General features: G+C 44.9%; 1 protein-coding gene across 1 annotated transcript in view; it reads left to right on the forward strand.

Moving 5' to 3' along the window:
- The first annotated feature begins 40 nt into the window (after positions 1–40).
- The window catches only part of LOC127001142 (zinc finger protein 345-like), a 26,664-nt gene continuing 534 nt past the window's right edge, over positions 41–26,170 (forward strand). Inside the window, exons 1-2 of the mRNA XM_050865345.1 lie at positions 41–198; positions 24,246–26,170. The exon at positions 24,246–26,170 is cut by the window's right edge and continues 534 nt beyond it. Coding sequence (XP_050721302.1) covers positions 24,675–26,170 — 1,496 coding nt within the window. The 5' untranslated portion in view covers positions 41–198; positions 24,246–24,674. The remainder of the gene's footprint in view (positions 199–24,245) is intronic.

The raw sequence follows: 26,170 nt of genomic DNA on the forward strand, positions 1-26,170 counted from the left end.
TAGCGGTTTGCTGCTCTGAACTAGCGATTTTTGGGGTGAATCTAGCGGGACTGAAAATGTTTCAATGGCAACACTGCCCGTCAACAACACCATCTGTGCTCCTCCCTCCGCTATCATCATGGCGTCATGGCCTGACACACCGTCTGTCCTGCCTCTCCTGCTCCTAAACGCCTGCTCAGTGGACCCCTCGTGCATGGGGTAAGTCACGGCTCGGGGAAAATACATGTTCAGGAGGCAGGTTATTAGGGCAAGACCATGATGGATGAGTTCTCGTCTGGCATGTCATCCTGCCTCCTCAGCCTTGCCCTTATTATTCTAGTGTTTGCCCATGCTCACCCCTCGCGACCAGAATTGGCTAGGGGGCCCTAGAGACTGCCGGGAATGCGACGGTAAATACGAAATGCGTTACTAACACAGGTAATACTTTATAATAAGTCTGCCTCCCCCTCCGCCACTCCAGCCCCCCTACCCCCCAAGACAAGCCTGGGGAACTGTGGGGAACCGGGGTTTTGGGTGGGGGAAGCCCAAATCACTGAAAATGGGCTTCCAAAATTTCCCTAGAAAAATCTGTAAATTAGGGAAAATTCCCTAGTCTTGAAAGTAGGGAAAATCCCTAATGCATACTCTTGTAATCAATTGCAATATAACCTAGCAGCAGCTGCAGCCGGTCTGTTGACGAGCTTCGGGCGTGTCATTAGGTAGATGCTCAGCGTAGTGGCTGCCGCCGCCCCACTCCATCCCGCGTTGTGTACCTGCGTAATTTTCGACGGCCCACACTGCATGTCGAATATATTTAAACTAATACAACCAAACTTTATAACCCAACAGCTAATGGGGGGGCTTTGCCACCCTCAACCCCTATCCTAATCAGGGGGGGTGGACCCCCCCTTGGACCCTCGACATGTATGATGCACAGGTAAAACTAGAGAAGTGCAACAGTATGTGTGACCATGGAAGGGTTATTATTCTCATGGGGGCAATATTGGAGACGCGTGCTTGTCACTGCTTGATGCGCCCACGAAGCGCCAAATAAGCACATTCCACATGACGTACACATCTGTTTCACTGTTCGAATATGGTGGATGGAAAGACTATGTTTAAGAAACTTTCCTTAAAGTTTTGGGACTAGGGATTTTTCCCAATTTTAGGAAAATTTTGGAGTCCCATATTTCAGTCAATTTGCCTTTTCACACCCAAAACCCAGATTCCCCATTGGTTCCCAGGCTCTCAGTATAACGCTCTCTGGTGGTTGAGTGTTCAGTGTACAGTGCATCCAATATGACATGCCCGTGTCTCACTGCATATTAGAACATAAGAACATAGGGAAACTGCAAGAGGCCGGGTGGCCTACACAGGTTTAGGGTTATTTGATGGCGCAATATCGCGTGAGGTGCCTCCTGAGGGATACCAATAAAGAGGCTAAATAGTCAGTCAACACTTACTGAGAGGTGAAGTAGATTGATAATTTGAGGAGACTAAAGAAGAGTTGAGTGTCAATGTATCCGTTCAGAATGGTGGCCCGGGGAATACTGAGAGGCTGCTCCCGTGCTACGTGGAAGCTGGCAGCATGATAAACCCCGCATAGTAATACATTATGAGTATAACTGTTTTAAATTATAAAATACAAATATTTGTGCCATTATTTGCTTAAATATAGACAAGAAAATAATGTAGAACTTGTAAAGACCTTTTTATGTCCAAAATCGTGATGATCCATGCACATTCTGGATATTACTGACTTAGGAACTAGTTTGTATGGTGCACTGCAAGGTAGCAATGAGGCTCAGTCTGTCTATAGAGCCCTGAGTGAAACAATAACAGTGGACTTAGAAAATTGAAGCTACCCAACGCAGCACAGCACATTCTCGGAGCTATTACAGCCATATCAGACTCATCCCCCAAAAAGATGGTATTATTCTAGTGTTTGCCCATACTCACCCCTCGCAACCAAAATTGGCTAGGGGGCCATTGAGACTTCGGGGAATGCGGTGGTAAACGTGAAATGCGTCGCAAATGCATATTGTTTGAGTTATGAGGGGTTGAAAAATACCATGGATGTAGGGAAATTCCTTACAATTACTTAGATGTAGGGAAATTTCATACATTCCATTTTTTTTTACAACGTACGAAAACCACGCAAGGTAATTATTGAAAGTCACTCTGCACCTCGAAAATACGATATTACGCCTCCATATTGTACTTAAGGGCATATTATACATACGGACGATGTGTTTACATGGCGACGCCATTGCAATATGAGCAGCGTTGCCAACGATCCAGTTAGCAATGATACGCTAGGTGAGACCAGGTCCACCACGCGTGGTTATTTTTAATTTTTTTGGAACACGCACCTTTACCTAATACTATTTCCGATGGTATGCTAGTTTAGCGATGGTACGCTTAGTTAGCCATTAGCCCACGCATGTGAGACCAGGTCCACCACACGTGGTTATCATTATTATTATTATTAGCATATTATTAGCAGGTCGTAAAGTTCGGTTGGAGTACTAGTTTAAATATGCTCCCCCACCCAAATACCCCGAGTTCACGCAGGTCCCCCAAGATCGTTGGGGGAAGGGGATTAATTCGGCTTCTTTACTTTTAAGTACTTTTTTTTTTACTATGATATATGGAGGCGTATTATCGTACTCTGGAAGCGCGGAGTCAATATCCACAATCACCTTGTATACTGGGAATACGAGCCCGTGAAGCAGATTCAAAATCCGGTCAGTAAGGATTCACGTGTTCGAACAGCTCGGGCAAGAGGTTCGAGAGCCTGCACTTCCTGCACAAGCCGCAGTAGTGTTAAAGGCGCGGTGTTGGATGGATCCCGGCTAGCCGGTGGTTTTACTTGTGTCAGTGATAAACAATGAAGATGCACTGTATTTGGTGCCACGGACTCTACTTGGAGGACAGAAACCTTGCGATGAGGTGACAACCTACTAGTGAGAGGGCATGAGTGTGGTGGAGGCGGTTTATGTGAGCACAGATGGCCGCTGGTGCCACACCAGATGGTGAGGTGAGCATCGTTTGGTGGGTTCACTACGCTTCTCTCCCAAAACAAGCTTGGGGATCCACTGAGTTCGTGGTTTTCGTATGGGAAACACTTAATTCGTCGCAAACACTTATTTTAGTGGTGGTGGGAGGAAAAATTCCCTAAATTTAGGGAATTTCACTAGATCTAGGGAGTTTTTATCCCCCCCCCCCCCCACACACACACTGAAAAAATACGCGAATGTGATGAATTTCGTGTCCCCCACCCGAAACCCCGCATTCCCACCAGGTCCCCTGTGATGGATTTCGTGTCCCCCACCCGAAACCCCGCATTCCCACCAGGTCCCCAGGCTTGTATGGGGGGGAGGGGGGAGTATGGGCAAACACTAGAATTTTACCAAAAAGATTTATAGATATATGGCATGCCCAATTAGGTTATAGTGTTTGATTGTATTAGTTTAAATATTCAACATGCGGTGTGGGCCGTCGAAAATTACGCAGGTACGCAATGCGGGATGGAGTGGGGCGGCGGCAGCCACTACGCTGGGCATCTAATGGCACGCCCGACACTCGTCAACAGACCGGCTACAAGGTTATATTGGAATAGATTACAAGTTAGTAGTTGCGTTAGGGACTTTCCTTACTTTTGAGACTGAAATTTTCCCTGATTTTGGGATTTATCTATGGAAATTTTGGAAGCCCATTTTTCAGTGATTTGGGCTTTCCCCCCCAAAACCCCGGTTCCCCACAGTTCCCCAGGCTTGTTTTGGGGGGTAGGAGGGGGCTGGAGTGGCGGAGGGGGAGGCGGACTTCTTATAAAAGTATTACTCAAACTCATAGTTTTTGAGTTATGGGGGGTTGAAAAATACCTTAGATGTAGGGAAATTCCTTACATTTATGTAGATGTAAGGAAATTTCATACATTCTGGGGGTTTACGCTCTTGCTGTACAGGTGACCTGTTGGAGTCGGGCCTTAACCCTTTCGTTGCTAAACGCTCGCTGCGAGCTCCAGTCGCACTCAAATTTGCAGTGTATGAGAGTGTTCCAACACTATTTCTCACCCCACAGCATTGCCAATTCAGTGGGTTTTCCAGTAAATTTGGTGGAAAATCATATCAGCCTAGCGCAGAAAATCTACGGACGAGCAACTGGTGGATGTTCTTGTCCAATATAGCGGCATTTTTGCATAGCTTCACCTATCACATGACTGATATTTTGACCAAATAGTTGTAAATTTTGCAGTTGTCAATACTGCCCTGCCAGAACCCCATCATCAAGAGATCTACCCAGTAGTTGCCTTACAGCTGACCATCGCGCATGTATAAATGTACGTCTTCACAGGCAACACCCCCTGAACGTGCCTGTACATTCGCAGGAGAGGATTACATTACCAAATCTTATAGATCTTGGCTTCCTCTTTCCAGTGGTGTTTTTTTTTTTTTTTTTTAACTGTGATGAATAGTTTTTGAGTTACAGAGGTTAAAATAGCGAGCACTAGCGTCACTTGCTGGTGGTGCTAAAAGCTTGCTGCGAGCGCCAGTCGCACTCGCAGCAAAAAACACCCCCTGAACATGCCTGTACATTCGCAGGAGAGGCTTACATAACCGAATCTTATAGATCTTGGCTTCCTCTTTCCAGTGATGTTTTTGTTTTGTAGCTGTGCTGAATAGTTTTTGAGATACAGTGGTTAAAAGAGATCCCCTTCCCCCACTGGGGTGCCTGAGGCGCCTGGGGGGGATAGTCTCGTTGCGAGCGCTTAGCAAGGAAAGGGTTAATATCAGCACAACCTTTAAAAATAAAACAAAACAAAACAAGCAGTATATATCCATCAAAATCTTCCTACTCCCTATTTCTTGCACACCACATCTTTTCCAGAAAATTCCTCATGGCTTTTATAATTCTTTCATTTGCTTCACCACCCAATCCCAGCAGCAGCAACATCCATTCCCTCTCTGTTCTTGCGATCCTCCCATTCACATCCCACCCCATCTCACTCAGTGCCACCCTCATCATCTCCGTCCTTTCTCTCCGGTACCTCCCACACACCAGTATGACATGCGCGACAGTTTCATCCACACCCCTGTCACACATCTGGCACACTTTGCTGCGGGACTCAGACCACCTGAAATTTCTTGCATTCACATTCATACACTGCACTCGAGCTTGGAAGAGAAGATCACCACCCAAGCTTCCATCATCCCAGCTGACACACTGCGGGGCTTCCTTTTCCCTTTACCACTCCAAAGTAGCTCTTTCACTCCATCACAGGTTTCCACCTCCTCAGACCGTCACCTTTCACTGCACAGTCTATCTCTCTTCCACTCTCACTTCCCATTCTAGACCCTCACTGTTCCTGTCAGTCACCTTCTATTCAAAGAATCGCCTCCCTTCCTCTCTGCTCACCCACCTGACTCGCATACCACTGTCACCAACCATTCTCATACAGTTCTTAATCCATTTGCTCCCATGCACACTCCACAAGTAAACCTTCCGTGCCAGCCTTGCGTCATCCATTTGTTCCAGTCTACCTTTGTATCTAAGGGTAGCCTTCCTGAATCTTTCTCTGAAGGTACTCCACCCCATATCACCTTTCAATGCTTCCACCGCAGCATACCTTGGTGCATTCAGAGCTATCCTACCAACCCTATTTTGCCCTACTTCCAGTTTATCCATTTCAGACTCACTCCATGTAATCACCTCCATCCCATACATCACACTCGGCACTGCTCCACTCTTCCACACCTCTCAGCACATCATACTTACATGCCCTCATTCTCGCCACACTTCCCAGACGGCCCACCCATTGATTCACTAGACTTAATCTTCTCATTCTTTGACCTTCCACATCCGTTTGGACTCATCCATTCACCCATGTACTTGTATTCATCTATTTGCCCAAGCTCCGTGTCTCTTAGCTTCCAAGTCCTATTTCTCTCATCTTCTGCCCCATTCACAACCATTATCTGACTTTTCTCATTACTAAATTTCACTCCAAAATCTCTCCCATACTCATTCACAACATCTAATAGTTACTGAAGTTCCTCCGCTGACTCACTCATGACTACCACGTCATCTACATACAGAAGCACACTTACCCTGTCTTCTCCCACTTTCACTCCTGCATTCTTTCTCCTCATCCTGGCTGCCAACTCCTCAGTGTACAGACTGAAGAGAGTTGGGGACAGGATGCAGCCCTGCCTAACACCTCTTTCACTCCTCACCCACTCTGTCTCTAATGCTCCTAACCTATACCTGGCTCTCATGTCCACATACATACTCCTAATGATTTGCACTATCTTATCACTCGAACCTACTTTCTCCAATACCTTGCACATCACCTCCCTGTTTACTCTATCATACGCTTTCTCATTATCAAGAAACCCAAGATACAACGGACTTCCATTCCTCTTTTTCCTCTCTATCATCTCATTCACCACATACATATTGTCCTCTGTTCTCCTGTCTGCACGAAAACCATCTTGCTCCTCACCCAGCACTCTCTCTCTCTTTCAATCCACTTACACAGCCTTTCATTCAACACAGCACAGAAAATCTTTCCCACCATATTCGCCAAGGCTATCGGCCTATAATTCTTCAGCTCTTTCTTACTCTTTTGCCCTCCCTTGTGTATCAGAGTCACTCTGCATTCGTTCCACACCCGAGGCACTCTCTCATTCTTCCATACACAGTTGAACAGCTCAGTCATCCTGTCTATCACCACCTCACCTCCATTCTTATATAAATCATACAGGATCTCGTCCAGCCCTGCTGCCTTGCAATTCTTCTGCTTCTACAAACATACCTCGACTTCCTCTCTGCTAATTCCCTCATTCAGCTCATCTGCATCCTTCCTCTCAAGTGTTGAACATCCCTCTCTCACCTCAAAAACCTCACCCACCCCTCCAATCTCTTCCCAGAAATGTTTTATACACTCTTTGATTCTATCTGTGTCCCTGATTTCCTCACCATTTACTTTCAGGCACTCCACATTTTCACTATCAGTCACACTCACCCCTCAAGAATTCATGCCCACCTTCTAGGCCTTTTCTTTCAGAGCCTCAATCACACTCCTCTCACACCTGACCTTGGCCTCCCTAATCTTCTGTTTAGTAACCCTCTGTCGCCTTACATACTCTGACCATGTATTCTGATATACATTCTCTGCCTCAATACTTTCATGTCTCTTTTCTCAGTCGCCTACAAACCTTATTCAGCCTCTTTCGCTCCTTCCGAGCATCCTTGATCTCCCCATTCCACCACGGCTTGTACTTTCTCTTCCTTCCGTTCGTACTCAAGTACCCAATCCGTCGAGTTGCAGCTCTCCTTACATTCCCTACAAACTCACTATTGGCTTCATCCACGTCATGCACACTTCCATTCATCCAGTCTTATTCCCTCAGGTCTACCTGGAAATCTTCCCATCTAACATCCTTCAACCTCCATTTCTTTCTTTCCCTTTTCACTTCTCTTTCATTCCTAGCATACAGGTCACATTCCACCACCAGCATATTGTGATCAGACACCACATCAATCATTCCGTCCTCATCTATCCACATACGAGACACACTCACGCATTTTCCCATTCACTAACACATAATGAATGGCAGACTCCTGATCCCTCGCACTCCACGTCACACGTCCCTCAGCCATCGTCACATTTAGGTTTTCCAGATTCATTTCATCCACAAACTCATCCAGCATCTCTCCACTCTGGTTCATTCTCTCCCCAAGCACACCCACGTGTCCATTCAGATCTCCCATGACAATAACTTTCTCTCCAGCATAATCCCTCACAACTTTCCTCACCACGCCATACTTCCCTCTGTTCTCCCTCACGGCTCTCTCACCTTCCACCGTCATGTACACCACAATCACTATCAGCCTCTCAGACTTACCCTTGGCATTGACACACTCCACTTTCACTGCTAGAACATCTTCACTGTCAGCACTGGTCCCTACATTCACTTCTTCCACTCTGAAACCCTTACTTTTTCTGTAGAGTAGGGCTACGCCTCCTCCCCGTGTGTTCTGCTTCTTTCTGCCCTTCCCAATCATCGCAAACACTTCCCCATCCACATGCATGTCATCCTGTAAGTGAATCTCAGTCACACCAACCAGATCAAACTTCCACTCCTCTATCTCCTTGTTCATGTCCTCCAGCTTACCTGTGCCCCATCCTCTCACATTTATACAACCAATTTTCATACAGTTCGTACGCCTCACTGCCTGGTTCGTGGTTTCTCTTCCTTGCTCTCTAGTTCCTCAAGCAGCCACACACTGGAAAAACCTAGCATTCCTCCACTCCCTCAGCCTCCTGCCCATCCTCTCGAGTAGCACGCCATCCAGATCTACGAAGCTGACATTCCCTTTCCTACCCCTCAGCCACTCCACCTTCAACTGTAGCAGTGCCTCCTGAAGCCTAGCGTTCGTCCTCTGCCTCACCCTCTCATACCTCTCCCCTTCTCTCGGGCGCCTCATAACCCCAACCACTGCCACGCTCACATTCTTACCCTCCACTGTCTTCACTGCCTCTACCACCTCCTTTGCTGTGTCCTCCGTTCCAACATTCTCCAAATCATTCCCCCCACCCTGAATGATCAAAAGGCCATCTGTAAGCTCTCCTGCCTTCTCCTCAACCTTCCTCCGCACTTCTCCAATCCTGGCACCACTCATGCTCTCCACACCACTCCCCTCGGCCTTACACCCCAACTGAGTTTTTATGTTCCTCACCATACTGTCCCCAACGACACGAATGGGGGGCATACTCTTAACCGCCTTCCTCACTTGCGGCCTGTCTTTTTGCTGCGCACACTTTCCACACCCACCCGTACCTCCCCCAACACCCTCGACCTGCACCTCCACTTCCCTGGACTCCACGGTGATCTTAGGGGCAGCAGGCTCACTCGCTGGGGCCGCTTGTACGTTGGTTGTCTGGGCAGCCTTCTCCACCGCATTGGCTTCCGTCTGCACCTTCTTGTCCTCTTTTGTCCTTCTCCATTCCTTCCTGCTTGTGTCGAGGCACACCGTGCACAGGAACACGATCAGGGTATGGTCCAGGAGCCGTGAGGCGGTCCTGATGTTCACGCAGGTCAGGTGGGACCACACCTCACACCTTTTGCAGCACAATCCATTGTCACTCACTACCTTGCCACACACGCCACAGTTGTCCTTACCCATCTCTTCGTAACTCTTAGGTAAAGTGCTCACCAAAATACTGCAGACAGACGGAAAATCTTCAAAAATGCTTGGAGCCGCTCACACACACGTCTCTTCTCATCTGTTTACATCACAGGAGCGAACTCCTTCAAATCTTTGCTGAGGACATGTCTAAGTTGTATTCAGTGCCATGTCACGTCCACATTGTTGGAGTAGTCATATACCGTGTAAGTGGTGTGTAGTTCAAGAGACCACCACCAGGGCAGTGCAGCAGTAGAGGGCTTATGGGACTTTTTTTGAGTGGTAAATAAAGAATGAAAAAAAAGAAAGCTATCTAAGTTTATTAAATCCATGTGCCAAATATAAATATAGAATTGAAACCTTCAAAACCTACTTTTAAGTAACCTTTACTAAATAATATGTATACATACAAGATTCAGCTGCACACTGGGCCACTGAGATGAGCGCAAGCTTTCAGCTGTTCTTATGATGACCTCTCACCCTTTATATACTCATCCCAAAGAGTGAATGTTGTACCCTGCAAATCCCAATACTTTTTTCCGCTAGATCCTTCGTAGCTATTTTTCAGATACTAGCCTTATGTAGATAGATGTTAATTTCCCAATTGAAATGTGCAGTAAACAAGTGGGAGGTAAATGAACCACCAGTAACTTTGGGTGAAATGACTCCACAATGAGGGCGAAATGACTCCATAATGTGGACGAATTGACCTGTGGGCAAAATGACTCCATGGCGTGGCAAAATGGCATGTGGGCGAAATGACCACGTATAGAAACCACACAATTGCAATCAGTCCCCATAGCAAAGGGGGGGGTTGAGGGGGGTGAAGCCCCCACTACAGTATTTAGGTACTAATGAAGCATCTAAATGGTACGTAATTTTCGTCATAAGAATCTTGCAACCATGTCATATACCCACGACTATGTATTCACTTAGTGGTATCACAAACATGTGAAGCAGGTTGGAACACAGATTGGTTTGTTCGGAATTTTTCCACTCAAATTAAGGTTATATTATTACTCTAATGTTTGTTAGTTGGTTTGTGTTATTTTCAAGTAGCGAATAATCTTCTTTGCTGAGGACATGTCTAAGTTGTATTCAGTGAATAGCGATGCTCTGTGTAGGTATGTACACACGTGGAATGTTATACTGTTTGGTTAATATGAAGGAGGAGTAGGCGTGGTCTGTGGAGCACATGGGACATATATTCTATATTGTTTATACCTCAGTGTATTCAAATTAATCTATTGAGCATCGAAAATGGTCTAGAAAATATGTTCAAAGGGTGGGGGGGTCGAGGGGAGGCGAAGTCTCTCCCCATTAGCCGTTAGGTTACAAGTCAGGGTTGGTTTAGTTTAAAAATAATTTGTGACTATTGAGAGAGAGAAAACTCACTTGCTCGCTCGCATAGAAAATGGATGTGAACAGCAGAGTGGGGCGCAGTGTGTTACGGGGAACTGTAGCATTCCTGATATATGTACCCCCCTATAAGTAGCTTTTTAACTGGTTTATGCAGAAAAAAATATCTTCACAAAAAAAAGTAGTCATATATTGCCCTTGAAAACATAACCTACTCGTGCTACATTTTTAGTGTTTGGTTGTTGGTGGTTGGTGGGTCAATATTAGTATGGATTCTTTATGTTCAGCTTGTTCCCTTACTAAGAATGCCTTGATTAAAAAACGTACAAAGACCACGAAAAATCATTAAAAATTCTTCGGGATCGCGGTGTTCTACCTCGTCATGTACATTATTGAGTAAATATGGAGTTTCACTATGCGCCTCCAATATTGCCCCCATGAGAATAATAACCTTTCCAAGGTCTCACATGCTGTTGTATTTCTCTAGTTTTACTGACGCATCATACATGTGGGGGTCGAGGGGGGCGAAGCCCTCCTGGTTAGAGGTTAGGTTATGTAAAGTTTGGTTGGAGTTATTTTAAATATGCTCCCCCACCCAAAATAACCAATTTCCAGCACATCATACTTGTGGGGGGATCCAGGGGGGGTGCAGCTCCTCCTGGTTAAGAGGGGGGTCTAGTGGGGCGAAGCCCACCTCCATTAGAGGTTAGGTTATGTAAAGTTCAGTTAGAGTAGTTTAAATATGCTCCCCCACCCAAAATAACCGATTTGTGGCGCATCATACATATGTGGGGGGTCCAGGGGGGCTGCAACCTCCCCTGGTTAGCAGTGGGGTCGGGGGGGCGAAGCCCCCCTGTTAGAGGAGTTTAATTATGCTCCCCACCCAAAAGAACTGATTTCTCCTGTTTTCTTTACTTTTAAGTGCTTGCCCCTTCATATTATGATTGATGGACATGTATTTCATTCCTTAGCTATAATATGGATGCATGCTATCATATTTTGGAGGTGCATTTTTTTGCCATTATTTAGAAATCACATATTTTTCTCATAGCTATGGTATAGAGACACTTGACTTACTAGTATTATTTAAGAACTGAGGAAATACACGTGTCATCTACGCTCGCTGTCCTCGGCAGTTGTGCTCTCCAGCATATCTTGAGGCTCTCCTATTGCTGCTGCTGCTTTGCTGCTTCGCTGACCTCTACTGCTCAACACTACCCTGCTAAGTGTTATATTCCTGTCTACTTTACTTAAACACATTCTCCCCTCACACTTGCTCTTCCCCTCTGCCCACACCTTACACTTCCCTACACCTCTTCACTCACATCACTGTGGTGCACATACAACTCCTTCCTAACTTTACTACACTCCTTCTTAACTTTGCAACACATAATTTACAAATTATTTTCCAAGAAGTGTACTAGGAGGCCCTTGTTTCAGGCTGATTTTCCTTCTATGTTTGACCGGACCGGAAAATCTACCCCGCCGCGCGGTGGGCGCAATTCCCAAGAGACCCTTTGTTTTGTCTCACTAATCTCAGGGAGTAGACAGAGGCAAAATGCCCACCACGTTAAAACGCTGTGTCGAATGCGGATGCCGACAAATGCCTCAATATTTTAAAACAAGCAAAGGAGCAATTGATACATGTCGATTTTGTATGAAGGCAAAGAAAGATGAAAGGAACATCAGACGCCTAGAAGATGCTATTCATGCGTAGACACAGGACATTGAAATTTTGAGGGAAGGACTCCTGACAACAACGTGTAGCACCTGTTACACTCGCGGGTGTTCCTCACCCCCCCCTCCTCCCACCCAAGGCCCCTCTGTCTTGTCCACCTCGCCCGCCGCACACCCACCCGTCCGCCCCCATCCGTTCCTCTCCCCTTTCCTCCTCCTCTTCCCCCTCATCCGCCTCTCCCTGCTCTCCCTCTCCTCTCTCCTCCACCCTCGCCTCCCCTCCCCCCTCCTCCACAGATGCTACCTCCTCCGCTTCCTACCCCCCCTCCTCCCCCGCCTCCCCCACCACCTCCTCCGCCACCACCTCAGCCACCTCCTCCTCTCCCCCTTCCCCTTCGACGTCATCCCCCTCTCTCCTTCTCCCACTCATCGTCCTCCTCCTCCTCCTCCTCCTTCTTCCCCTCCTCCTCATCCTCCTCCTCCTTCTTCCCCTCCTACTCCTACTCCTCCTCCTCCTCCTCCTTCTTCCCCTCCTCCTCCTCCCCTGTTGCCGCCCCTCCCTCTCCTCCTGTAGCGGCTTCCCTTCCGTCTACTGACACAGTTTCTAAGAGGAAAGTCCTGGTGGTTGGGGACTCTCAAGTCAGGTTTATTGACGGGTACTTGTGTTCAAGGGATAAGGAAAATAGGCTTCGAGTGTGCTTTCCCAGGGCAGGCATACAGCATGTATTTGACAGGATGGAGAAAATTTTAGCAAGGGAAAGGACACAGCCTATCGTCTTCTGCAGTTTCGAGGGTAATGACATCGGTAGAGTGGGTAGTGAAGAGATATTTCGGCGCTTCAGGAAATCGTTCGCCAGAGTGAGAGACTTCGGGGGGGGGTGCCAGCTGTTTGTGGTGTTTTGCTGAGGAGGGGGGTAGGTGAGGGATGGCTTTCCAGAGCCTTAGCAGTAAACAGCAGGCTGGCGGCCCACTGTAAGTGAAATGGTTGACTTTTCCTGGATAATTGGGACCTCTTCTACGATAAAGGCACCTTGTGTGCCAAGGATGGGGTGCACCTGTCACTCCAGGGGGTGGAGGTTCTCGCAGACTCCCTTGAGCGATCACTTAGCACCCTACAGGATTTTTTAGAGTAGGCAACGGGGGAGGGCCTGTCATCAGTGGCTATGTATCGCAGACTGGGACTAGGGGGCGCAGGAGTGATCGAAAGGATGTAAGAAAGGATGGGCTAACGGCTTATTACACCAACAGTAGGAGTCTCAGGAACAAGATAGATCTACTGAGGGGGAAAGCATGTGTTGAGAAATTCGACATTATAGCTATCACGGAAACGTAGGTGGATACTGCAAACAAAAACTTCATATCGGAGTATGAAATAGATGGTTATCAAATGTTTCACAAAGATAGAAAGGGAAGAAGGGGAGGGGAGGGTGGCACTTTATGTTAAAGACACACTTAAATGTTCCGCTAACAACTCTGTTCAAACAAATGGCGACTCAGAATCAGTTTGGGTGGACGTCCACAAAGGGAAAGACAAACTAATCCTAGGGGTTCTTTACAGGCCACCCAACCTTAGCAGGCAGGACACTGATATATTACTACAAGAGGTAGGCAGGGCGAGCAGGAGCAAAAATGTCTGCATAATGGGGGATTTTAACTATAGGAATATAGACTGGGAAGGCGTGGTGGGTGATCTAGAATCTGAGGATTTTCAAGTAATACATGATAATTTTCTCAAGCAGACAGTGACTGAGCCCACCAGGGGTAACAACATTTTAGACTTAGTCCTGACTAACAACGAGAATATGATCAGCGAGCTAGATGTTGGGGGAGAATTAGGTGGCAGTGATCACAAGGAAATTAGGTTTAAATTAGACTGGGCGGTGACCCATGAACTCAACCCTGTGTTGGTGCCTGACTTTAGAAGAGCTGATTATGAGGGGCTCAGAAGACACCTTGAGGAGGTAAATTGGGGAACCTTAGGGCTGGATGAGGGCCAGATCTCAGGGCTGGGGAACCTTAGGGCTGGATGAGGGCCAGATCTCAGGGCTGGATCCGGAAAGACAGGAGAACCATGTAGAAATGACCTACAATGCTTTAGTTAGAGTAATTGCAGAGGGTCAGAGACAGCATATCCCTTACCAAGCACGTAGGAAGGAAAATAACGACCCTAGATGGATGACCCGCAGACTCAAGCATGAGATTGGCTTGAAGAGAGGAATTTATAGGAAAATAAAGAACGGAGAGATCCACCTCAGGGGTAGGTATGTTGAGCTATCCAGGTCGGTGAAGAAGAACACCTGCCTAGCAAAAAGAAATTATGAGATTACGGTAGCCAATGAGGCCAAGAGCGATCCCAAGGGCTTCTTCAAATTGTAAAGAACGAAAACAGGGGACAGAATTGGACCGTTGAAAAAAAACACAGGTGAGCTCGTTGAGAATGGAGAAGATATGAGTCAAATGATGAATGACTATTTCCTCTCAGTTTTCACGCAGGAAAATCTAACATCCATTCCGGAGAGAGCTCAGGTATATGAGGGCGAAGAGAATGACAAGTTGAGGGATGTGATCATCACTAGGCAAATGTTTTCACACGCTTGTGATTCACTGGGAGTCCGATGTCATCATCGCCGATGCTCACCCTATCAGCGGCTTCACTGCCTTAACCCATAGAGTACGGGTGGTGATATATTTCTCTGGATGTAATAATTGTATATTCATCCCAACTTTTCGGGTATGCGTCACACACGGCCAAGATTGGTTGCCCGTATCCACATCCACAATGTAAACAAAGTTGCCCTGTTAACATAACGAAAGTAAGGGTGCCGTTACCCAAGTTATGGACTTGTTGCTGCAGTTAAATGGAAGGAAGAAGCTGTTGTGGCTAGACTCAACCACATAAACACATGAATCGAAACAACAAACACACACACACACACAGACTTATCGCGAACCATTGCAGATGTTTCTGACCTAGATGGGTGGTTTCCCGCTCACGTGCATGTGAGACAATGCATACAAACCTCGCAACCACTGTACAAGCGACAGCCACTACTTGCTGAGCATACCATAATAAACAGCAACATAACCTTTGTTCACGTTATGAACGTCGGTGCGAAACGCCCTGTAGGTATCTACCTGAAAGCGGTGCTGCGACACTGTACCAAATTTGATTGAAACACGATAACAGAAAACCTTATTCCCGATAACCGATAACTGATAATGAAAAACCTTAACGGCGATAACCGATATTCGTTAACTAGAGACACAAATATAGGCGATAACCGATAACCGATACCCAATATAAATCCACAATTCCGATACTAGCTAGCGATAAGTCCGATAGGCGAAAACGATATTATATTGATATTTCAGATAGAACAACATTGATGAATTCAAATTTTCATTATCTGTATTTTAGGAAACTTACAAAACCTTAAAACCACACGTTGACACATACATATGGACGTTAATACTGGAAATGCCTGAACCGGTGTTGTGTTATTTGGCGTCTCCACCGTCAAAAATTGTTTACAAACACTGGTCTCTCGTGAACGGTGCATGCTCAGACCAGCAATCGTAGACCTGTACAGTCTCACAAAGCTTTTAAACCATAATTAAGAGTTGCTGGAAGGCTGAATCAGACATATAATACCACTACCACCATCCTCGCTGTTTCTAGAACGACACTCTGTACGAGTTGTATTTATATGTACAGAGTGTACGTCGTTCTAGAAACAGCGAGGATGGTGGTACTGTATGTTTGATTCAGCTTTCCAGCAACTCTCAATGTGTTAAAAAAGCATTGTGAGACTGGACAGGTCTACACTTAGTGGTCTGGGCATGCGCAGTTCACGAGAGACCAGTGTTTGTAAATATTGACGATGGAACACCAAATAACACAACACCGGGTGCCTTCAATACCATGGCATGCTCACAAACGATATGGAATATCAAATTTGAGGCAGTGAATGATAATTTTTTGGGCAAAGTTAAATGATTTTTCTCTATGATCTATTGATTTTTGAGTAGCATAAGAAAAATTACCTAGTGTTTTAATTTTCATGACCTAAGTATGAAATTTCATCACCAAAGATATTTCATACCCCGAAGTTTTTTCATACAACACCGGGCCACGCATGCGCAGTAAGGAGACAACATTTTTTTTCTGAGAGGCGGAAAAAAAAATAGCGATTATCGCTAGTTTGGTTACAAAAGTAACGAAGATACCAATATATATTTAAATAAGTAGCGGATGGTCGATAATCCGATTTTGTTATCAGCGATAAAGTATCGCGATAACTTATCGCGATAACGCCCAGCTATGGTTACGGACAACCGAGAACTCGCTCCCAGACGGGCGTACGGGCGTTGCCAGTAACCACAACGGTTAGAGGAAAATGTCCAGTGTGACACCTCCTTAAGGCAGTGAGGCCGCTGATTGGGTGAGCGCCGGCAATGACGTCATTGGACTCCCAGCGAATCACAAACGTGTTTTCAGAGCTCAGCCAATTGTAAGGTTTCATCTGTGACTTTAAAACAATCTGTTCTCTCTTCCTGTTTTCTTCCTTTTTCCAAGGTACGTATTTTGAGATAACAAGGGAGTAAAAGAGGAAAAAAAAAGTCAGCTTTTCCGCGAGTCGGAACAAATAAGCTCTTCAGTGTTTTCAATACCTCGAGTTTTGTGATCCTTGAGTTTAGCACTGTACCTTCGGAACGAAGCAAGCGCGAAACCTGGGAGGGTACTGTATATATCTTCAAACATTAGTTATGAATTTCTTTGTAGAGTTCTTTTGGGGAAAAAAATGTATATACAGTAAACCCTCGATGTAACGGACCTGCTTATAATGGATTTCAGATATAACGGACAAGGTCAGATGGTCAGAAATCCACGGGGACCGACCGAGAATAGTTTTTGAACCACCCGCTTCCAGTAACTACAAAAGCGGCTGCTAGTCACCTCGCCCTCCTCCGTTTATCTGCTGCCCCATCCATTGGTTACTGTAGTCTTTTTTCAGCCCACCTGATGAAATATTTTCCTCCTTGTGGTTTCCATTCAAATGGAAAATGTATTTATACCACAAAAAAATCTTGTTCATCAATCCAGAATGTAAATGTAATGGAAAATAGGCAAGTGTTTGTGAATGTCGGTACTGACACAGCTTAAGAGGTCGAGGTGGGCTAAGACCCCCAGTAAGGTAGGTCCTGTTTAGTTATGTTTGGTAAGTTTAAATTTATTCGGCATTCGGTGTTGGGCGTGGAAATAAGCAGTGAAGGACGTGACATGGCAGCTGCTGTTGCGAGAAATACCTCCTTGAAGAAATAAGTCACTCTGCTCAGGGGCAGATAAAGGGGGGTGACCCAGGGGGCCCGGGCCTCCCCAGAAAATCTTGAGTGTATGCGGATAGTGGGTACAGAACTGACTCGCTTATAATGTGCTGCAACTATAATACGGAATGTGTCGTCGGCTGTAGGCATATGCAGGCGCGGATACGGGGGTGGGGAGCCAGATGGCCCGGCACCCCCAAAAAATATTAGGATAACTAAAATATTTGATATACCCATGAATTGAGGAAACCTAAAACATATTTAAGATACCCCTAAAAAGCTAGAGAGCTGGGAAGTGAAGCCGGCCACCGTTAGATAGCTCTGGACGCTGTCCTCCAAACTTTAAAAAAAATCCTCCTCTATAGGTTCCTTGGGCTTTACTATGTGGAGGTGGACGGGATTCGCAGGCAAGATTTAAAAATTTTCAGTGTCTGATGTAATTTTTCACTCCTGCAGGGCCAGAGCACAACACGCTTATGGGCCCTGCACTCATCTAACAATCTATATACTTGTACAGGGCTGTAGTACGCCATACCCAGGGGGGGATGGGCCGGGGGTGTCGGACGACCCCCCACCCCCCATCTGCTAAAATGTCCACTTTCTGAGAGTCAAAACAAAAACTGGTACCTTTCTGTTGCATTTCTGGAGAATTCAGGATTTTCTTTATTTATTTTCAGTATTCAAGTTACGGAATCGTATATTGAATATAGAGCAAGATTTAAGGGCCTAGGAAAAAATCTTTATGACCTCATTCCTCACATGCAAGCAGAAAGTGAATTTTAGTGCATGCCACTATCATCATTCGGCACTTCGAAGAGGAAATAAGGGAAGACTTCCTTGCCTTTGTGCACACCCAAGACCTCACCGGTAAAGGTTTAGCCTGGCTCCTTTTGCGCACCGTTGAAGACCTCGGATTGGACATGGCCAAGTGCAGGGGACTTGGTTTCGATGGAGCAAGTGCCATGATGGGAAAATTCAAAGGGTGTGCGGCAGTACTCATGAAGAAGTACACCCTGGCCAAGCCAATCCACTGCTTTAACCACCGGCAGAATCTAGTACTGACGAAGGCGTGTGACGTCAAGGAAGTGAAGATCGCTCTTCAAACACTGACCGAGGTGTACAACTTCGTTCATTCTTCGAATATGAGTTCTTTCCGCTTCACAGAGGTTGTCAAGCTTACCTCAGCCAAGCGCGAAAAGCTTGTTCCCCTGTGCCCCACCAGGTGGATTGAGAGGCATGATGCAGTGCTGGTTTTCGTTGAATTCCTGCCTGTCATCGCTGGTTTTCTCGAGGAAGAACTTGACGCCACCGCTGGGCTCCTTCTCATCGCCATACATGTTCCCCACTTTCTCGTTGGACTGGTTGTAGTGGAGTGTATATTGACGCATACTCTCGAGCTGAGCCGAACTCTTCAGAGAAAAGATGGCGACCTGGTGTCAGCCTATGCCACGATCTGTGGCATCGAGACCATTTTTGCCAAGTTCAGAGAAGATGCGGAGAATCATTTCCACGATGTGTTCATGAAAGCAGAAGAGCTTTTGGTCGAGGTGGGGTCATCGCATGACACCATCCCTGTGCCACGACTCTGTGGACGACAGACCCAGCGAGCAAATGTTCCATGCGAGAATGTTGAGGAGTACCTACTACCGCTGGGCGGTGTACATTCCGTTCGTGGACCACGTCTTGGCTGAGTTGAAGAGTCAGTTCAGCGACGACACAGTGCCTGTCGCACTTCAGCTCAAGCAACTCCTCAAAGGCCCCGAAATGGATGTTGCGGCTGTGCTTCAAGCGGTGAAGCTCTACGAGCTCGACATTGAATCCCTGACACTCGTGAAGGCGGAAGCGGAGCACTGGGCATTATCTGTTCCGGTCTTCCAAACTATCAAAGAAGCCCAGGCACACGCCAGCACCAGCATGTTCCCCAATTTCGCCAGTCTCTTGAAAATTCTGTTGACGCTTCCAGTCTCCAATGCGGAAGCCGAGAGGTCTTTCTCAGCACTGAAAAGGCTGAAAACCTATCTGACGAGTACTGTCGGCCAAGAGCGCCTGAACGAACTTTCCCTCCTCTGTGTCCACTATGATATCCCCATTTCAGTCGAGAGTGATAAGCAAATTCGGCAAAAAAAAACGCCGACTACTCTTTGCTTAGTGAGGCACTTGTTGAATACTTGAGAATTTGTAAATATATTTCTTTAGATCAGCCAATCTTTGCAAATGTGTTACCTCTATCTCATGTAAAAGAAGCCCTATAAGAATTCCTTTTTATCTTCAGCTGTGTCTAATTTTACATATTAACTCTTTTTTGTAAAGGTTAGGTTTGCAATTTATTTATGACCTGTATTATGATCACCCTTGCTGCTTACATATCGAAATAAACATTTAGTTTTCTTTGAATGCTCGTATGGTGATGATTTCTACCTGTTCAGATCTGACTTTTCACTGGTCGGATGTACAATTTGAATTGTTACTTGTTATTGCTTGCCAGCTTAAATATTGATTGCACTTTATATATATATATATATATATATATATATATATATATATATATATATATATATATATATATATATATATATATATATATATATATATATATATATATATATATATATATATATATATATATATATATATATATATATATATATATATATATATATATATATATATATATATATATATATATATATATATATATATATATATATATATATATATAAAAAATAATTTGTCACATATACGTTGATTGCTCGGGAGCTGCGGATTTTAAGCAAAGAACCGCCATCACTATCCATTGGTCTTCACTGTTTTGAGGCTGTCGCCAACTTATGAAATTTTACCATTGGGACCCCCCAAATTTATTTTCTGGATCTGCCTCTGACGTCCACCTCGCATGCGCACTGCGGGAATACATGGCAGGAAGAAAAACATTAATTTGCCTGGTTTTGTTCTAGTTTGTCCACTTGTGATCTTTGTGAGCGGTGAGTTAAATGTAGAAACTATAAGCAAGTTGAACATCTCTCTCTGCGAGTTATTTTGTGGCTGCAGCGGCGGGCAGCAACGGGTGTACAACAGGCATTGAAAAGTCAATCATTTAATGATTTGGTACAGAAATAGTTATCAGATTATTTCATAACACTTAGAAAACTCCCCCCCCCAAAAAAACCCAGTTTGGTCTGCCAGTGTGATATTGGTGTACTTGTAAAATTTTACCCACACCCATAACAATACGGCCCTCCCGCAGGGCCCCACTGCCAAATTGGAAGCCTCAGAGCCTCGCATTCCATCGCCAAGTGTGCCATGCGGCTATACAGACAACGTGCACTGAACATACACAATAAAAAAAACTATATACCTACGTTTATTATGTTCATCAGTATTATTTTACATTTTTTTCTAATTTTCGCCGCTTGAAACGGACTTTCGGCATTAATGGACTAAGTTCCCCCCCAATTAGTCCGTTATATCGAGGGTTTACTGTAATTATTTTTTTCCCAACTTGTATATATACAGTCACCTCTCGATTAATGCGAGGGTTATGTTCCTGGAGATGTCGCGATATTTAAACATAATTTCCCCATAGGAAACAATGGTAATAGCAGGGGTTATGTTCCTGGACACTGGGAAAGTCTGCCTATTTTGGGGATTTTGTTACTCTAACCTTAAAAAAACATTATTAATACATTAGCAGGTCATGGAAACAACAAAAACACGTTCTCATTTTATTTAACCCGGTAGCAGCGGGGATCATGATTCTTAATGGTCCCTCTAAGCAAGAAAAGTGAGAAAAAATCACCCCTCAAACAAACCATTTCATAATATATATCAAAGCATTTGTGATCAGTTTATGTATCATCTATTTTGGGAGGTTAAAATCATGGCACAAATTTGGCCTGTCGCTGCTACACGGTAAAGCCACAAATTTGGCCTGCCCGTCCTGCCACAATTTTAAAGCCACAAATTTGGCCCGTCGCTGCTACACGGTAAAGCCACAAATTTGGCCTGTCGCTGCTACCGGGTTAAATTTGTTCTTCACCTGTGTCGGCCACCTCCCTCCTCACCCCGCGCTCCCGTCACCAGCCGCTCCCTTCATCTCCGCCACTCCGCCTCACTTGCTTCCTTCCTCTTCCTTTGACTACCCATGCTATTGGTGACAAAGATAACTCCTTTAAGTTAAAGTTTTCTAAAGAAAGAATTGCTACATTACATTTGTAAGTCACTGACACAACAAAATCACGTCCTCACACTCACCATCACTTTGCACTGGCGTCAGCATCGACGTCTGCCGAATCCTCAGCCCGCTTCAGCGTTGCCATATTGTCATACTCAGCCGCTTATATTTCCCGACTTCCTACCCCAAAACTGTCTTCTGAGCTCCAATAACGAAACTAATTTATAGATATCGTTAAAAGAGTTAGATTCTGATGTTTCTTGGCAATAGTTAGGCGTCAGGAGCTGGTAAATACTATGCTCTGAGTACGATAATCTGGCAACGGTGCCCCGCTCTCCCTCCTCCCTCCTCACCCTGTCCTTCCACCTCCTCACAGGAGGTGGAAGGACACTTGGGTGCCACAGTAGAGGTCAAAATGCAGTGTACGTATTCCAGAGAAACGTTCCACTCACAGTGCCGGCTAGCTTCAGACTGAGGAAATAGACAGCATCTCCACGCGGTGACGTCATCGAGCGTGATGTCATCGATGAAACTCGTGTTAAATTGAGCATATCACATTAGTTGAACGTATCTCCTTAAATATCAACTCGTGTTAAATCAGAAATGCGTTATTTAACACTTTCATTGCTAAATGCTCGCAGTGAGCGTTAGGCGTATTTGCTGCTGGTGCTAAACGCTCGCTGCAACCTCCACCCGCACTCAAATCTCCCGCGTATGAGAGTGTTCCATCACTAATTCTCACAACACAGGATTGCCAATTGAGTGGGTTCTTCACTAAATTTGGTGGAAAATCATACTAGCCCAGCGCGGCAAATCTACGGACGAGTAACTGGTGGATGCTCTTGCCCAACATAGCTGCATTTTTGCATAGCTTCACCTATCACCTGACTGATTCTTTGACCAAGTAGTTGTAAATATTGCAGTTGGCAATACTCCCTTGTCAGAATCTGAAGAAGAGATGTCCACAGCTCCCTCAATATGGCTGATCATCCCGCACGCACTGACGTAGGTGTTAACATTCAACACTCCCTTAACGTGCATGTACATTTACAAGAGAGGCATACATAACCAACTCCTATACCTCCTCTTTCCAATGGTGTTTTTGGATTTTAGCTGTGATGAATAGTTTTTGAATACAGAGGTTAAAAGAGACCCCCCATTGGACTGCCTGAGTGCGCCTGAGGGGATAGTCGCGTCCGCACCGCGCGCAAGGAAAGGGTTAAACTCGTGTTAATCGAGAGGTGACTATATATCTTATCAAAAAGACCTGGCTTCCAAATGCAAGCAATACAATGTTGTATACGGTGTTAAGAAATCATGTAAATTGGATAAAAACTTTGACTAGTTTCAATTTCTTTTAACCTGGTAGCAGCGACGGGCCAAATTAGTGCCATGATTTTAACCCCCCAAAATAGATGATACATAAACTGATCACAAATACATTGATGTATATTATGAAATAGTTTGTGTGAGTGATGATTTTTTCTCATTTTTCTCACTTAGAGGGACCATTAACCCTTTCCTTGCGCGCAGTGTGGACGCAACTATCCCCTCAGGCGCAGTCGGGCAGCCCAGTAGGGGGTCTCTTTTAACCTCTGTATCTCAAAAACTATTCATCACAGCAAAAAACCAAAAACACCATTGGAAAGAGGAGGTCCAGATCTATAGGAGTCGGTTATGTATGCCTCTCTTGCGTCCAGGGAGTGTTGAATGTTAACACTTACGTCGGTGCGTGCGTGATGATCAGCCATATTGAGGGAACTGCGGATATTTTTTTCTTCAGATTCTGGCAAGGGAGTATTGCCAACTGCAATATTTACAACTACTTGGTCAAAGAATCAGTCGGTGATAGGTGAAGCTATGCAAAAATGCCGCTATATTGGGCAAGAACATCCACCAGTTACTCGTCCGTAGATTTGCCGCGCTGGGCTGATATGATTTTCCACCAAATTTAGTGAAGAACCCACTCAATTGGCAATCCTGTGTTGTGAGAATTAGTGTTGGAACACTTTCATACGTGGGAGATTTGAGTGCGGGTGGAGGTCGCAGCGGGCGTTTACCGCCACCAGCAAATACGCCTAACGCCTGCTGCAAGCGTTTAGCAATGAAAGGGCTAAGAAACATGATCCCTGCTGCTACTGGGTTAAGGGTGGACAAACTGCAAAGAATGTAAAAACTTAAAAGCTATTCTTCAAATTCCGCTGCAAATTGCACAGACCCATCTCGGAACAACCCCAATTAGCATACTATAAATAATAATGATTGGCCTAAAAATTTAAATAAAAATGAAAAAAAAATCAGTGAAATGGATACCTTAGCACAGATACCCTTCTTTGCCACAGGTTAGGTGTAAGTTTGCTGTCAGCAGTAAGGTAAGATAGATGTTGAAAGGTAGATGTGAACGAGTTTGACCAGGTAGGGTGTCAGCACAGAAGCAGTTTTGGAGGCAAAAGGAGAAACTCCATCAGGACCATGAGTCTTCTGAGGATTTAGGCAAAGTATACAGAAACATCTCATTAACTCCTTATCTCTTCCCTACCAGAAAGTGAAGTCAGCCACACTGAAGACCACAGTGCCAGAATAAGAGACTTCACTCTGTATTGGTACAACCACCACCAATGCTGGTTCTAAAGTGAGGGTCTGACGCGGATGCTGTGCTCAGCGCTCGCTCCAGCCTTACTGCCATTGACTCTAGGACTCTTTGATGCATCCCTCACTTCGTCTGCTCGCTTGTTCTCTGAAGGTGGCATTAGGGGAACCTTGCTGATCACCCCAGCTTCCCTGAGGTTCCTGGAAGGCCAGTCAGCATCCTGAGTGGCCAAGACCACCAGGAGCAGACTGTTACTGGTGTGGAGTTCAAGGGTGATCAGAAGCACCACCTCTATCACCACGTTGCTACTGTCATCTGCGACCATAAAGGAAAGGGAAAGTTAGAGTGTCAGGAGTGTCAGAAGATTTGAGACTGAGTGCAATGTCACTTGACACAGCCTTGCACACCTTGGTGAAAGAAATCATGAGTGCTGAGAGTGGGGGAAAAGACATTCTGGGTAGTGTTACCTCAACAAATTCACCCACACTTTCTGATGAAATGAGTCATGAATGTTATGAGTGTGGCAAAAAGTTTAGCAAAAAGGGTTATCTCAATAAGCACATTATTACACACTCCGGAGAAAGAAATCATGAGTGTGAAGTTTGTGGAAAAAGGTTTACTATGAAGGATACCCTCAACAGACACACCCTTACACACACTGGTGAAAGAAACTATGAATGTGAAGTTTGTGGAAAAAGTTTCATTGACAAAGGCATCCTCACCAGACATGTTTCTATTCACACTGGTGAAAAAAATCATGAATGTGAACTTTGTGGGAAAAGATTTAGGTTGAAGGTTCTTCTCAACAGACACACCCTTACACACACTGGTGAAAGAAATTACGAATGTGAAACTTGTGGTAAAAGATTTCCTGATAGTAGTTCTCTCAACAGACACATCTTTACTCACACTGGTATAATAAAGCCAAAAATTCATGAATGTGGATTTTGTGGAAAAAAATTTAATGAGAAAAGTAACCTTAACAAACACACACTTATACACACTGGTGAAAAAAATCATGAATGTGAAATTTGCTGCCAAAGATTCAGGCTGAAGGCTTCCCTCAACAGACACATCCTTCTTCACAAAGGTGAAAAAAATCATGAATGTGAAGTTTGTGGAGAAAGATTTGTTGATAAAAGCTCCCTCAACAGACATGTTCTTATTCACACCGGTGAAAAAAATCATGAATGTAAACTTTGTGGAAAAAGATTTACGTTAAAGGTTCACCTCAACAGACACACCCTTACACACACTGGTGAAAGAAAGTACAAATGTGAAATTTGTGCTAAAACATTTATTGAGAAGGCTCATCTTAACAAGCACATGCTTATTCACACTGGTGAAAAAAATCATGAATGTGAAGTTTGTGGAAAAAAATTCAACGGGGAGGGTCATCTCAAGAAACACACCCTTACGCACACTGATGAAGGAAATCATGAATGTGCAGTTTGTGGAAAACAATTCAGTAAAAGGAATAACCTCAACAGACACACCCGTACACACACTGATGAAAGAAATTATGAATGTGAAATTTGTGGAAAAAGCTTTACTAAGAAAGACACCCTCAACAGACACAGTGTCACACACAGCGGTGAAAAAAATTATGAATGTGAAGTTTGTTTGAAAAGATTCAGTCGCAAGAATAACCTGAAGCAACACACCCTTACACACACTGGTGAAAAAAATCATGAATGTGAAGTTTGTGGAAAAAGATTTCTTGAGAAGGGAAGTCTCACCAGACATAGCATTACTCACACTAGGGAAAGAAAGTATGGAAGAATTTATGAATGTGAAGTTTGTGGAAAAGAGTTAAGTCAGGAGAGTCACCTCAATATGCACATTCTTACACACACTGATGAAATAAATCATAAATG

This window comes from Eriocheir sinensis, chromosome 20, assembly GCF_024679095.1.
Source record: "Eriocheir sinensis breed Jianghai 21 chromosome 20, ASM2467909v1, whole genome shotgun sequence".
NCBI lineage: Eukaryota > Metazoa > Arthropoda > Malacostraca > Decapoda > Varunidae > Eriocheir > Eriocheir sinensis.